Source organism: Bactrocera dorsalis, chromosome 3 (assembly GCF_023373825.1).
Source record: "Bactrocera dorsalis isolate Fly_Bdor chromosome 3, ASM2337382v1, whole genome shotgun sequence".
Taxonomy (NCBI): domain Eukaryota; kingdom Metazoa; phylum Arthropoda; class Insecta; order Diptera; family Tephritidae; genus Bactrocera; species Bactrocera dorsalis.
Genome location: NC_064305.1, coordinates 66527609 through 66544026, shown reverse-complemented (window position 1 = coordinate 66544026; position 16418 = coordinate 66527609). Strand labels below are relative to the sequence as shown.

General features: G+C 31.5%; 1 protein-coding gene and 1 long non-coding RNA gene across 3 annotated transcripts; one reads left to right on the top strand and one right to left on the bottom strand.

Annotated features, from left to right (window-relative positions):
- The first annotated feature begins 1440 nt into the window (after positions 1-1440).
- LOC105233212 (flotillin-1) lies at positions 1441-10904 on the top strand. 2 transcript variants are annotated; one of them, XM_011215215.4, is made up of 8 exons: positions 1441-1633; positions 2567-2642; positions 2716-3070; positions 4036-4047; positions 5928-6398; positions 6531-6674; positions 6739-6903; positions 9179-10904. In XM_011215215.4, the coding sequence occupies exons 1-8, from the start codon at positions 1582-1584 to the stop codon at positions 9194-9196; spliced, it is 1293 nt and encodes a 430-aa protein (XP_011213517.1). In that variant the 5' UTR covers positions 1441-1581; the 3' UTR covers positions 9197-10904. The 2 variants fall into 2 exon arrangements, with proteins under 2 accessions (XP_011213517.1, XP_011213518.1); XM_011215216.4 differs by lacking the exon at positions 4036-4047 and having other exon boundaries at positions 1443-1633.
- Positions 10905-15322: 4418 nt separating this feature from the next.
- LOC125777447 (uncharacterized) lies at positions 15323-16156 on the bottom strand. Its single transcript, XR_007422314.1, has 2 exons — positions 15665-16156; positions 15323-15632 (listed from the first exon to the last, which is right to left on the bottom strand). It is a non-coding gene; the product is annotated as an uncharacterized LOC125777447 (long non-coding RNA).
- Between the last annotated feature and the right edge of the window lie 262 nt (positions 16157-16418).

Below are 16418 nucleotides of genomic sequence, written 5' to 3'. Positions count from 1 at the left end.
CAAAGGTGAAAATAAATATTTAAGTAGTTTTTTCTATGATTAATTTTTATGCACACATATACTAATATTTTTGGTAAAGGTTCAGGAGAGCGGCTTTTCCGAAAACGTACACCAATTTTCACGGGAAAGGTCTTAAAATACTCGTTTTTAGTCCTAATTTACGAATATGTTAGGCGCGTGCCTTTAAAATCAGTATTTTCTTTGTTTTTATCAAAAAACATCGTATTTCCCGAAATCAAAAATTCACTTTTGCACTTTACACGTCTTTGGATGTTGAAATTATGCTTTCTATAAGTTATATTCACGTAATTATTGATGTTCTTTCGTTTATCAATAAGATAAATAGGTTTTTTTGTTATTTTTATAAAAATATGAAAAACTTTACAATCACTTCACTTCAACGAAAATGGCAAGGTATGTTCGAAATTATGGCACAGCTGTTGTAAATTCGAATGGCCACTATTGATTCATGATCGTTTTCGAATTATCGATACTCTCAATATTTGAGGCTGATCGAGAATTGGTAAAAATGAGAAATACATAATAGGAAAATTTATAATTCATTATTATTGCAGAAAGAAGAAGAATTTGGACACAGAAGAATTTTGAACACCGGGGTTTTGGACCGACCAGGGATATTATTTTTCGAGCGCTCGAAAAATAATATCCCTGGTCGGTCCAAAACCCCGGTGTTCAAAATTCTTCTGTGTCCAAATTCTTCTTCTTTCTGCAATAATAATGAATTATAAATTTTCCTATTATGTATTTCTCATTTTTACCAATTCTCGATCAGCCTCAAATTTTGAGAATATCGATATTTTAATTTATTTATATTTTCCCAATTATTTTTATTTTTCTATTGCGTATTTCTCATTTTTACCAATTTTCTTTCAAACTCGAATATTGAGAATATCGATATTTTAATTTATTTTTATTTTTCCAATTAATAATATTTTTCTATTATATATCTCTCATTTTTATAAATTCTTGTTTAGTCTCGAATATCGAGAGTATCGATATTTCGAACCCGATCACTGCTTGTATCACTAGTTTTCAATTGAATTTCGAACAGTGATGCCATTTATAGCGTGAATATTGTGCAAAATCGAAATATTATTTATTGTTTTTATTGCAAAAATACATAAAATTAGATAACGCGCCATATATATTCGTAAATTGGAATTAAAAACACGAATTTTAAGACCTTTCCCGTGAAAATTGGTGCACGTTTTCGGAAAAGCCGCTCTCCTGAACCTTTACCTTAATTTCTAATATATAAATATAAATCAGCACCTAATAATTGATTAGAAGCTGGGGAAAACCTCGAAAATTGCAAACTGCTTCGCAAATGGCAGCCCTAGTGTTTGTTTGGCTATGCAACCCTCAATACATTACTCTTTATTACTCTCGTATTTCCTCTTTAATTTTAATGCTGTCAAGGCGGTGTTTGTTTTTGCCTGCGCTAGTATATATTTATCATTGCCGGAGAAACTTGTGAATTTTTATTGCGTTTGGCGTTTGAATTATTTTCACAGCATCCGTAAAGATTAATAAATTTTGTATTATTATCGAAAATTTAGCATGGTGTGGGGATTTGTGACTTGTGGCCCGAACGAGGCGCTTGTGGTTTCAGGTAAGCTTTTTTCTCGGTAATATTTAAATTCTAATTGGAATTCTAATGGGTGCAAAGAAAGTGAATTTATAAGTGACGTCATTTGGTGTTATTGATTTTTTGTGTATTTGAGGCTTTGCTGCCCAAAAGTGCCAATTAAATTCTTTAGCTTTTTATATGTATGTACAAGTATTTATGGTTATTAGAATTTATAATTAAGCAGTTTTTGCATATACATTTGTGAATTGTCTTCGATGTTAGTGAAAATGACCTTCAGAAATTAGAACCGCTCGCTTAGGGCGTCAAAGTGGCCAGCGGTTATTGATATCGTTTTTAAATTCAAACATAAGTATGTCTGTATATATGATATATTAAAAAAAAAAATGCGCGTGCATATATGCATATACAAGACCTTTGCAACAAGCGGTGCCTAACAAGTGGTTCCTAAGTCACGGGGAGTACCTACATACATTGGCGAGATAAGCCATAAATACGTTTCACAATAGAATAAATGCAATATTTATATGGGTTTGTGTGTATTGCTTCGTTATAAATATATCCGGCCCTAACCGCAACGATAAAACAGTCGTTTATCATGAATAATTTTTAGTAAAATATTCTTTTAGAGCTTTAGGTTTGAACTATTTAATTAAAGGCAAATGCACATAATGACTTTTTAGACCCTGTATAGCCTATATTAAGTTTTCCACGAAGGAAATATCGGAGACATATATTGTATAGTCATGTGAATCTCCCATCGAGTCGGCTCATTTTATTGGTATTCTTTGAAAAGGCGGAGAACCTTCTCCTATTAATAGGATTTAGGTATCAACAGCCTTCATACGCATGGGACTAATTTCATAAATTTGATATAAAATTAATCAGCATTTCTTTTAATGTTATATATAATGTTTATAGATAAATAAAAATTTATTTCTCTTTACAAATTTAAAGGATGCTGTTATATGAAACCCCTACTGGTGCCCGGTGGCCGAGCTTTTGTGTGGCCTACCATACAACAGGTGCAAAGGTAAGATTTCAATTTGAATTATATTATATAAATGAACATATAATAAATAATTTGTATACATCACACCATATAGAATTTCACTCAACACCATGACCCTGCAAGTGGAGAGTCCATGTGTCTACACCAGTCAAGGTGTGCCCATTTCGGTAACCGGTATTGCACAAGTTAAAATTCAGGGGCAAAATGAGGATATGTTGCTGACAGCATGCGAACAATTCCTCGGTAAGGGCGAATCTGAAATCCAGCATATAGCTTTGGTAACGCTGGAAGGACATCAGCGTGCTATTATGGGCTCCATGACGGTTGAGGAAATTTATAAAGACCGCAAGAAGTTCAGCAAACAAGTATTTGAAGTGGCTTCATCGGATTTAGCTAACATGGGCATAACTGTAGTCTCTTACACCATTAAAGACATACGCGATGAAGAGGTGAGTTTGAGGGTGCAAAAGTGTCATCAGTTTATTGTTACATATGTAGTATACCCATAAACACTTGCACCTTAAATACTAACATATATATTATATGTAGCAATGAAGATCGATTATACATACCATTTATTCCAACATTTTTTAGTTGATTACGTAAGAATTGCAATAATATTTTGTAGTATACAATTTATTTATACTAACCACACATTTTAGCTGTTTTTATTTATATACTATATGTATATATTTCTTTTTTTTTATTAATTTTGATACATTTTTTTGTTCGATTTAATCTTATTTAATTATGCATTTTCCATTTTTTTATTTATGTAATAAAATTGTAATTATTTGATTTTTACTGTAATTTAAATCTTAGTTATTGTCATAAAATGATTTTTATTTTCTTCACTTTTTTATTTTTTTTTTGTTAATTCACCTACATATTGTATATAATAATCCATGTGAAGAAAATATTTTCAAAAATTATGAAATGTAATATTATTAGTTTTTTAAAATAATTTTTTTTTTAATTTAATTTTATTATTTATGGAAATAATTATTCTCTTGGCATGCCCGATACAACCGTTAACTTCAATCTTATTTTTCGCACCTCTCCCGATTTCCTTGCTGCCCAGCCCTATCTGGGAAGCTTTTCATAAGTATCATTGCAGAAAAAAAGTTAATTTAATTTGTTTGCTATTTTTTAAATTTTTATTAATATTGTTATTATTTTATTTATTTCTTTTTTGAAATGCAAAGTTGCTTTATTTTTTTTTTATAATATACTATTTAGGTATTTGTTGTAATTCAATTACAGCTTTAGCGTATTTCAGTAATTGATTACAAATTGTATAAAGTAGTCTAGTTTGATTGAATTTCAGCTCAAATTAATCTCTTCTTTTTTTCGGAATGGTGAATGCATACATACTTAATGTAATTTTTTACAAATTACGTTATTCGTAATGAAGGGTGACTCGAAGGTATGTTTAATACAAGTTATACTTTTTTGTGCAGTAGTTGTTTTTGTAAATCATATGTGTAAGCTATACTTGAACTTTATTTCTAAATTATTTAATTAATTATTAATAGTGATTTTCTGTTTTTAAGCCAAAATATATAATATACATTAAAAAATATGTTTGTAACTGTAAATTAAGGGGTTATATCCACTTATGAATTTAAAAAAATCGAAGCTTTCATTTGCATATACTACATGTGGAATGACGTACAATATTATATATTTGAAAATATACTTATAAAATTTATCAGTCAGTGAAGGCGAGAGGAGGAGATGGAGACCAATTCCTTCTTCTTAGTCGGCCTGGTGCTTTACAGCAATATTTTGCACCAGTTGTTTTTTCTACGGTCCTGGATCCGGAATATAGTTTCGGAAATATGGACGTATTTGTAAACATTTTTTAACTGTTATTAGCTCCTCAACTTTTTTCCTCGAAACGGGGTTTCCAGTGCCGGCGAGCAAAATTTCTACGAAATGGGTCTATGCAACCGGAATGTATATTAATTTTTTTTATCCGGTCAAGGACTGTCAACGCGGACGAATTCTGCCGCTACAACAACAACAACAACATCGACTTGAAATTTTCGCACGTCCTTCTTAGATACATATATTTGCCAGATTGTGATCGAAGGAATAAGATTTTTGACTGCAATTTCGATTTTTGTAAATTTTTTCACAACTTTTTTGAGGAAGCCGCTATTTTGTTTAAAATAATAAATAAATTTTGACTAGTCCTTCGATCGTTAATTATATTCATCTATTAAGTAATACACTTTTTTGTTTTATGATTGAAAGTAAATTTTATTAGAAAATCTTCTTCACCTTATTTTTGAAGTTCGCCTCGTGATCGGCTACGGAAGCCAGAGAATCTGAAATTTTTCAAAATGAATCACCCGTTATTAAAGTACATTTAATTGAGTAAATGTGTATTATTATACCCTGAACTGAGTATACCAAGTTTGGCGCGATGTTTGTAAAACCAGAATATACAGGAATACGAATATATATCTATATCTGTCTGCATATACGCGAACTAGTCCTTCAGTTTTAGAGATATCAACCCTTTTCTTCCAATGAAGCTGTTCATTTGTCGGTACCGCCGATATCGTACCACTTTAGCATACAGCTGTCATACAAATTGAACGATGGGAATGAAGTCTTTGTATGGGAAACTTTTTCATTTGACTAGATATTTTCACGAAATTTGACGTGGTTTATTATCTAAGACAATAATACAAATTCTAAAGAATTTGGTCAGATCGGATCACTATAGCATATAGCTGTCATACAAAGTGAAGGATCGGAATCAATTTCTTGTTAAGAATCTTTGATATTTATGGAGTAGGGGAAGGGTATTATAGCTTCGGTATGTGCCTCTTTGAACAAAAGAAAAAAAAAAAGATTTTTATGACTTGCAAATGATTATAACCTCTTAATGCTTTATACTTAAATAATTAAGATCTAGCTTAAAATAATTTTTATAATAATACTTAAGATTTATATCAGGTAATTTGTGCACTCATCGTTTTTTGTGCTGTAATTATGAAAATAAATAAGTATAAATTTTGTAAGTTGTGTAAATTCTAAGCATGTTTATTTTGTAATGAATACTGCTTTCGTATCCGTTATATTATATAAAAATAATTAAGTATATTTACGCAAAGCATGTTTGCATATAACATAACCTCAAAATTATAATATTCAACGTCCAGATTTGTCACCCGTTATGCGAAGAATGTAAGCATGTTTTCCTCTTTTATTATTTTTTCCTATTGTCCACACAACTTAACAAAACAACTTGCGTTTTCACTGTAATTTTAACGGTATATTTGAACTTTTCAGGGCTATCTAAAATCTTTGGGTATGGCACGCACTGCCGAGGTCAAACGCGATGCACGTATTGGTGAAGCTGAAGCGCGTTGTGATGCGCACATCAAAGAAGCCATTGCCGAGGAGCAACGTATGGCATCGCGTTTCCTCAATGACATCGAAATTGCCAAAGCGCAACGTGACTTTGAATTGAAAAAAGCCGCCTATGATGTGGAGGTGCAAACGAAGAAAGCCGAAGCTGAAATGGCTTACGAATTGCAAGCGGCCAAGACGAAACAACGCATCAAGGAGGAACAAATGCAAGTCAAAGTAATTGAACGCACACAGGAGATTGCCGTGCAAGAACAGGAGATACAACGTCGCGAACGTGAACTGGAGGCCACTGTGCGCCGACCAGCTGAAGCGGAGAAATTCAGATTGGAGAAATTGGCTGAGGCCAACAAGTTACGTGTGGTCATGGAGGCTGAAGCCGAAGCCGAATCGGTGTGTTTGACACTCACATATAGATTTATATAATATAAATATATATAATACAATATATAATACTTAAATACATTAAAGACATATATTTATATATATAATATTTAAATACATTAAAAACATATGTTTTTGCAGATCAAAATACGTGGTGAAGCCGAGGCCTTCGCCATTGAAGCCAAAGCCAAAGCAGAGGCCGAGCAAATGGCACAAAAAGCCGAAGCTTGGCGTGAATATCGTGAAGCAGCAATGGTCGAGATGTTGTTGGACACATTACCAAAGGTAAAATTATTTTCTTTTACTTCTTTTATGTTACCAATTAATTGAAATATCTTTTTGACGTTAGGTGGCCGCTGAAGTTGCCGCACCATTGTCGCAGGCCAAGAAGATCACCATGGTCTCGAGCGGACAGGGTGAAATCGGTGCCGCCAAGTTGACCGGCGAAGTATTGCAGATAGTAAACAAAGTGCCGGAATTGGTGAAAAATATAACTGGGGTCGACATTGCCCGGGTACGTTCAAACTCTGAATTTATATAAAAGCGCATCATTTAATTGAACGCGAAATATTTTAGTGTGTGTTAAGAGAAAATAACAGCTTTTGCTAATGTTAATGGCGTTGTGTACAGAAACGTGGAACCAAAAGACTTAAAGAACTCAATGAAAGTAATTGTGCATTTATATACAGCAGCTCAGTGTTAAATATTTTGTTCAGTAAATTTTGCGGGGATGTTTATAATTTGGTATTTGCTTTCAATAATTACATGTGTATATTAAAGGTAGCTTGCAATTTAAGAAAACGAAAAGAATAAACCAAAACACTTTGTTTTTGCTTTTGGCCTGACAAGTGTCGACAAATAAAAAGAAAAAAAAAAACAATATATTTGACAATTCTGCTACTAAATACAAAAAAAAATGGATTTCCTACTTATCGATTTTTAAAATATTAAAAATATTAAAATTGCAACTCTGCTTTTCAATCTGTCTTGATTTAAATGATTAAACGCAGTTTTTAAATAACTTGTACTAAAATATTCATAGTGAAAATAATACAAACGCTTATTGCGCAACTTAAAATTTGAATGTAAATCTAAATAACTGTATAAATATAGCAAGATTTAATATAAAAATTGCACATACGACTACATATATTAATTTTAATTGCTTTGGCCTGCTTTACGATTCCATGAAAATTTATTTGAATTGAAATTTTGTTTCCTTTAAGTATTTTCTAAACTTTTAAGTAATTTATCATCTAAAATATCAAAGTTATCTAAAAAACAAAACGAAATATTAATGGTTACAGAAATAATTGTTTAAGGCTACAATGAAAAATGAAAATTGCGAGACAAAAAAAATTGCATCAAAGTTTAGTTTTGTAATAAAATAAGATTTCAATTTAACTTCAAACTATCATGCTATTTTTTTTTTTAATGTGATCAATTAGTAATTTTTCATATATGAAAATATTCAATTTTTTGTATCATCACATTGTCGCCACAACAATTCAAAAACAATCAGCTGAATTTTCAAAAAAACTAAAAATGAATTGAACGTTAACTTCTTTATCAGAATATGGTTAAAATTGACAATCTAAGAGGCACACCTAGTATGACGTCGATTTTTGGGAATAAAAAAACCTATATCGATCGTTTTTACTGCAAATTTATACATTTTTCAAAAATACACAGTGAAAGTTTTGAAAAATAATATTTTTAGAAACTGTATCGACTGTTTTCAGTGTATATTTACACATGTTTCAAGAATACATAGTAAAAGTTTTGAAAAAAATAGGTTTTCAGTTCAATTTATACAAGTTTCAAGAATACACAGTGAAAGTTTTGAAAAAACAAAGATGTTTTTTGAAACTGTATCTATCGTTTTCAGTATATATTTATACATGTTTCAAAAATACAGAGTAAAAATGTTGATAAAAATCAAATCTTTGAGTTATACGAGATTTTCAACGACCTAAAAATTAAAAACTTCTATTAAAATACAAATAAAATCCGATCAAATAAAAATTGACAAAATGACGGCGTTTAAAAAAAAGTTGAAGAAGTAAAATGTTCTGGACGTTTTTGACCTGCTAAAATTCGATTTTTGATCAGTTTAAAAAAACGATCGATAATTGTGTATAGAATTATTAACAGAAAAAAATTTCATGTTAATCGATTTTTTTTTTAATTTCGTACTAGGTGTGCCCCTTTAGTAACGAACCCACCAAATGTTTGTCACATATGTATACGCAGAGAAAAATGCGCTAGAAATCATACATACATAAATACATATATTATAGCAGTTATTATTAGAATTTGTATAAGATATCTTCAATTGCAATATATCTTCTTAACACAGGGTATTCTTCTGTCATTATACTATATGTATACTATTCTGCTTTTATTGTAAAATGTTCATATTTTTTTAATATTTTATTGAACTTTTTTTTTGTGCTAAAAAGCGTTTCTATACTCTGTGATGTATGCTATTTATCTCTAGTTATATAACTGGTTAGCAGAAGTCTGCCAGTTAAGTTTTGGTTAACTTAACCCAGACTGCTTCTTCCGATCAATTACCAGAACTTAATGTACAGAAGGCTGCTAACTAGACATTGAGGCATTTATAAAGTTTATAGCAGATTTGAGGAGAAATTTAATTTTAAAATGTTTACATTGAGAAAACGATCCTAAATCTAAATATTGCTTTTATTTGTAACATATTTATGCACACTTTATTACAACGCTTAACTTAATTTATAAACACATACTTTCTGTTCTGTTCATTTCAGTCCATGCATGCTGGCTAAATTATCAACACTAAGCTACTACAACAAAAGAAAACAACAACACAAGCAAACACGTGTACGAACAAAATGACGACAAAGAAAGAATATAAGAGACAATGTATGAAAGAACTGTGTCAAATCCTTAAACCAAAGAATTTCAAAAATTAACAAATAATTTTAACTAAATTAAAGTTGCCATATTAAATTATTTGCTATCAAAAATGTATATTTTGCCTAAAACAACGATAAATTTGAGAAAAATGAAAAAATTTCGAAAAAAAACAACTAAAAACCATTTCAAACATTTTGAGGTCGAAAATACCAAAATTTTCTAAATTGATATTCATAAAAATTTTATGGAGTTAGGGAATTTGGCATTACGTAACGGTAAATTTAAGCACAAATTCTCGAAAATTATAACAAAAAATGAAAGAAAATATTAAAAAAAGGAAATAAAATATAAAAAAAAGATAACAAACAAATATGAAATGTAAATGTAAAGCATAAAGTGCTATGCATGCCACAAACTATTTGCTGCCACTGTATTGCTGCGTGAATTGCATACATTTATTGTGAAACTTTATTATATTTACAAATTTCAATATATGCTTACAAAAATATACTCAATTGTACACATGTAATGCGCTTTTTCTATATTTGCAACAACAAAAAACACACACACACAGCCACATGCATATATGCTACAATAAACAAAGAGAGATAACCAGAATTTGTTTTCTGATAATAAATAATTACCCGGAAAAGTCAGCCTCAATTCTACATAATTTCACATGACTCAGCCGAGTTAAGCTGCCAAGCGCAATTGCTATAAAACAGTTTTTTATAAATACATAAATATGTATGTATGCATACGTGCCATATAACGTGGAAAAAACATTGGTTGTAAGCATTAGAGATAAACACAATCAGCTTAGGTGCCAGTGCACTGCAGTATGAGCGCGTCTAAGCGAAGTGGAAACTTTTTTTCTGAAGTCGGGCGAGTTTAGTGCATTATTTTTCAAAATAAGAAAATTTTCACAAAAGTAGAAAAAATATTAAAAATTAAATTAAATGATTCTATTACTTTTCACAAAAATTTATAAATTTTCAAGTAAAAAAATTGAAAAAAAAATATACTTTTTGCATAAACTATAATTGTTTTTAGTTGAAATTTCATTAAATTTTTCGCCACAAGTATTCTGTATAATTTCAATTTCATAACGAAAATTTTTACATTTTTTGAAAATTACAAAAAAATGTATTAAAATTTAAATCGCACAAACGCAGAGTAAGAACGCTTTTTAGCACAAACTTTTGTTTTGAGTAAATTTTGAGTAAACCACAAAAAATTGCAGGTAAAAATAATAAAAATAATAATAAAATATATACATATGTATATGTATTTCAATTTATATAATTTTATGCCTAAAAGTTCAATTATTTTTTATTTTCGCGCAAAATTTGCTATGAAAAACTTACTTTGTACTTTTCGTGCCACTCTACGCCGTTGGAGTTGTGAGCGACGCAAATTTCACGAAAAATTAATGTTTATAAAACTAGCCATTCTTGCATTTAACATTGTATGTACGTATGTGTAATAAAATGCCGTGACACCTTTTTAAATTACACGAATTTATAATAATTTACAGTCACAACTTTCTGATTTCAATGATTCTATCTATGTATTCAAAAAAAAAATTCTATATTTTAATAAAGATGTTTTCCGAAATTCAATATTTTTATTAATCCATTAAGAGATTTTCGGTGTACAAATATCATAGATGTTACAACTATTTGTAGGTCATAATGACGGGTGAGCATAGCCTTAAGAAGAAGAAGAAGCATAGCCTGATACATAGATGATACTACCGGCATTAAATCCTTATGATTGTTAAGACAGTCTTAACTTTCAGAGAATATGGCGAAAAAATGCTATTAAAGCCAAAGTGTGGCTTGATGAACATTATTCGGTTACTGAAACTGAAAAAACAACCGTTGGGTAATGGTTTTTAAGTTTAAAAGAAACGAAATGAGCACCGAGAACGATGCAGCCAGTGGGCGTCCCAAAGGGGCTGTTACCGACAAAACTTCAAAAAAGTCTCCGAAATAATTTTGGATGTTCGCAAAGTAAAGTTGTTGCAGAGAACTGTGACTTTATAGATATCAAAGATTAGATTAGGCAGATTAGATAAATAAATGAGGATAGGTGCTATTGAGGCGATGTGATCCCTATATATATAGAATCAAGCGCCTTTATATTGTGCCTACAGACTACTGTGCAGTCAATTAGCAGGTGTCGGAGTTTCAGATTCTATGTTTCAGAACCGACAATTTGCACAAGAAGCTAGGGCTATGTTATATAAGTGCTTCTTGAGTCTGAGTTTGTCCGTGGACGGTTGATCAATTATTAAAACCTTTTAAGGTTATAGTCACCCATTAGCAACTTGGCATGGCGCATGCCTTGGAGTTGTTGCCGAGAGGTATTGGCCACCCACTCCTGCATCCTTGCGGAGCAGCTTCTTTATGGCTTAGAGACCAACCGCAATGAAAGGTAATGTGTACTTGGTTACGATTTGATAGACGCACCGACTTATAGCAAAGACCACGCTTGGAGTACCCTCGGAAAACTTCTCATGGGTATAAGGAGTTTTGTGCGTGGTACTGCGACTTCAGCACTAGTTCCTTTAGACGTTTTTGAGCCGTCGGTGTATCACTTAAATATACTATGCCTGAGCAGTAGCTCGAGTGTGGAATCATTCCATTCAGCCCTACTGCTGAGGGTAACCTTGAACTACTTAATTAAGTTTACACTTTTGGCAATGCTACCCCTTGAGATAAGAGCCAGTGGTATTTCGCCAGCAAAGTCCTTCATGTGCTGGGAAGATATTATCTTACCTCTGCCAATCTCTTCTGCTGTTATTTGGAGCAGTGTGTGTTTGGCCAGTTACTAGGTGAAGCGGTGTAAGATTCAGCATGACTTTAAGTGCAGCTGTCGGGCATGTGCGCATGGCAGCGGTAGGCGAGTCGTTGCAGCTTCGATAGTTGAAGTTCTACCGAAGTCTGCGATGTTTTCGAGGCCCAAACCATCGCTTCATATATGATAATCGGTCGGTTATAAAAATTGTATTGAAGAACTTTATGTCCGCTATATTCGTTGTATCGCCTCGAAGATAACCATATTGAATAATTAAATAAAATGGTATAAAAAAAATTCTATGTTAGCCTACGAACTTTTCAGCTCATCTGTTATGTTGACTCTAGTTTGGTAATTCTTCTTCTTTATTGGCATAGAAACCGCTCGTTTATAGCCGAGTTCACAACAGCGCTCCAGCCATTCTTTCTTTTCGCTGTTTAGCGTCAAGGGTAGCCAGACTCTTCTCCACCTGGTCTTTCCAAAGGAGTGGAGGTCTTCCTCTACACTTCGGTAAGTAGATAACTTCACGATAATGTGTGATATCACCCAAGTATCTATACGGACAATCCCGCTTTGATTCAAGCCTTGAAACGAAACAGTACGCGTGTCATTCGCCAGTTACCAGTCAAAATACACGAACGAGTCATTGAAATTGAACTCAACGGATGCACCATCTGAGACGTACCCCAGCCAACATTTGAAAAGGATAATCTTCAAAAAATAAACAAGGTTCTTTCGAATGATAATATTCATTAAATTTTAAGTTTCTGTGTGTTTTCTTTAAAAAATTATGGAACCTCGAAACCATTTATTAATACGAGGTATGACAATTAAGTAATGAGACCGATTCCATAAAAACCGTATTTTTGAAAATTATTCTACAACTCTGCCATCCCCTTCAAATTAGTCCCCTTGGGCAGCTATACAGCGATTCCATGCTTCGCAACATTTCTGGAACGCTTCGACGGAGATGTCCGCGAGTACCCTCGTCATGGTCGTTTGGATGTCCGTAATCGACTCAAAATAGGTTCCTTTGACCATCGATTTTTTTTTTTAGGAAACAAAAAGAGTCACAGGGTGACATGTCGGGCGAGTAAGGCGGCTGTTGCAACACGGCGATCCCTTTAGAGGCCAAATACTGGGGCACGCTGAGGGCGGTGTGGCACGGCGGGTTGTCGTGATGAAGGATTCAGTTACGGGCGATGTCTGGGCGCAACCTTTAGAATCGTTTTCGCAATCTTTCGAGTACTTGGTACAGTAGACTTGATTCACAGTTTTCCCCGATGGAACGAATTTTTTGTGGACGATTCCACGGCTATCAAAAAAGGCAATAATCATCGTTTTCACCTTCGACTTGCTCATGCGAGCTTTTTTCGGGCGAGGTGCGCGCGGAGACAACCATTGTTAGCTTTGGCGCTTGGTTTCCGGGTCATATTGGAAAAACCATACACTCTTACAATTTTAGCATACGTTTCCAAAGCTGTTTCAAAATTTTATCGCGACGAGTTGCTCTTGATTTCGATTTTCCATTTTCGTGGCGAGCACTACAAACACACGTCTACTCAACTTGACGCAGCAGGCGAACTAAACAAGCTATAGCGATGGTACATACATATATCAATGAAGAGGGGAGGGATGCCGGAAAAAGAGAAAGGGAATTTCAAGGTCACAGGTTTACCACAAGCGCGGCAATAAAATCAGTCTCATTACTTAATTGTCAAACCTCGTATATGAGGATAAGTAGTTCCTGCATTCAAATTATAAAAAAAATAACGGCACTTTTTCCTAAGGTTTTTTCCTCTCTACACCTCTATGAACTATAAACTATTTATAGCAATTAAGAAAAAGCCACAATTATTATTTTTTGTTATTTTTATTTATTATATATAATTCAAGATGATCTAACACTGTGATTTTTGTTTTATTTTCTTTTACATACAAACATGTTTAGTTTCATTTTCTCATTACATTTGTTTACTTGTTTCACTTTTTGTGACTTTTTATTTGTTATCTGTTGTATTACACTCTCAATTGTTGTTGTTGCTGTGAGTGTAGCTGCAGCACGCGTTGACCAATTAAATTTTATGGCTATTTATCAATTATTTATTTTACTCTTAATATTCATTTGTGTGTTTTCTTATAGACACACACTCTCTGCAGTTTTACTTAATTTTTTTTGTTTGTTTTTTATTTAAATTTTTTGGTAAATATTTTCATTTTGTTATGCAAGTAATGCCAAAAAAGTATCGATTATATTTTATTGTTATTATTTTTATTACATAATAATTCTTTATTAATATCTTTGCTTATGTACTGTTTTAATATTACTGTATAATTCTTAAGTTCTTATTAGTTTTTTTAGTAAGAAATAAATTTGTTAGCAATCGGATTTGCATTGTTTGTTTTTGTATTTAATTTTATTTATTTTTTTTTTTTAATTAAGATGACATATGTACGTTTGTATGACACACATTTCATTACTTAACGGTCCGGTTTGTTTACATTTAGTGTTGTTGTTGTGTGAAAATATAGTTGTTGTAGTTCATATTTATGATTATGTGTATGTATTTGTTAATTAGTTAGTGAATTAATGCAATAATGTTGCGGCATTAAAAATCGACTGCCCGAAATTAATTAGGTAATTAATTTTAATTTCAGTTGAGTTGAAACCTAAGTTAGCAATATATTTTTGTAAATAAAAAATACGTTTAAAAACTATATTTTTGGTATGCTGCTATTAGTTTAAATATTTTTAAATTATTTATTTTTAATTAATAAAATTAAACAAAAAATAATTAGGCATTAATTTAATTTAAAGAAATTAAAACAATAATAATTAAAAGATAACATTTTGTTTAATTAATTAATTTAATTGGAAAATTAATTGAAAATTAATTAATTAATTAAATGATTAATGGTTCAAATTAAATAAATTTTTAGTTCAATTAAATAAATTATTATTTCACTTAATTAAATAACTAATCATTTAAATTAATTAATTAATTATTATTTTAATTTAATTAATTAATTAAAATATTATTTTTCAATTAATTAATTAATTAAAATATTATTTTTCAATTAATCAAAAAGCTCGCTTTTGGTATGCTGAATTCCGAATCGTAACTTACACATTTTCTATTGAATTACTTAGAATTTCTATGCTCCTCATGTAGCATACTTTTAGGTGCATACGCTTTTTGATATTTTTAAATAGCCTTTATTACGAAAGGATAATATTACCGTTATTGTAGCTTGCCGAGTTAAGGAAATGAAATAAAAACACCACGCTGAACCCTCCCCGAGGGTGCCTGGCAATGGATTCCACAGTATCCCGACGAAGGCAAGACGGACTGCTAGCACTTCGCCCCTTTTGCAGTTGGGAGGTACCTAGCTAAGGTCTGAAGCTTGAAAACACTTCAACCGAAATTTTATTTGACGCGTTGAGTTGAAAACCATATTGCCGGATGTTCAAAACTTTATTAAAAATGCAGTTGGGTTGAAAACTGTAATAAGGGTCTTATTATATGCAAGCAAGATTGCGATCTTCTGTGAATTGCGACTCATTTGGCAGTGACAATAATCGGTCACGTGATGAATACCCATATATAAATATACACTTCAAAGCAAATTATATTTCATATTTACAGCGGTTTCGTTGAGCCTCTTCATAATGTTAAGAAGACTCAGAGGATCTGAAATTAAATTATTAAAAAAAAGCTTGAAAAAGCTTTCGAATTTACAAAGCTTTTTTGTGATCAAAAATTTGTTTTCATAACGGAAAGAAGACTCAGAGGTCCTAAAATTAAATTATTTAAAAAAAAGCTTTCGAATTTGCAAAGCTTTTTTGTGATCAAAAATTTGTTTTCATAACGAAAAGAAGACTCAGAGGTCCTAAAATTAAATTATTTAAAAAAAAGCTTTCGAATTTACAAAGCTTTTTTGTAATCAAAAATTAGTTTTCATAATGTTAAGAAGACTCAGAAGATCTAAAATTAGTTTATTGAGAAAAGGCTTGAAAAAGCTTTCAAATTTGCGTAGCTTTTTTTTGTAATCAGAAATGGTTCTTAAATTTAGACTGAACATCGTTAGACATAGCATTGTCATATTAACTTTATCGTCCATTCATTGAACTTTGGGTGAAGCTCAAACAGCCATACGGCGTTTGGAAGCTTAAAAGCTTTCGACTTGAAATATCACTTTTCATTACCAGTTAGAAAAGTTTTTGCGAGTGGAGCTGATAAATTTCAATATTGTATTCATAAAAAAAGCTCGTTGCATACTTTTAGGCGCATTAACTTAAATGAAGAATCCTGTACATTTTTTTATAGT

Coding starts and splice junctions, on each gene's coding strand:
- LOC105233212 (XM_011215215.4), top strand. CDS start 1,582: ATGGTGTGGGGATTTGTGACTTGTGGCCCGAACGAGGCGCTTGTGGTT. Junction 2,643..2,715: donor ACCATACAACAGGTGCAAAG/GTAAGATTTCAA, acceptor CACACCATATAG/AATTTCACTCAACACCATGA. Junction 6,399..6,530: donor CTGAAGCCGAAGCCGAATCG/GTGTGTTTGACA, acceptor ATGTTTTTGCAG/ATCAAAATACGTGGTGAAGC.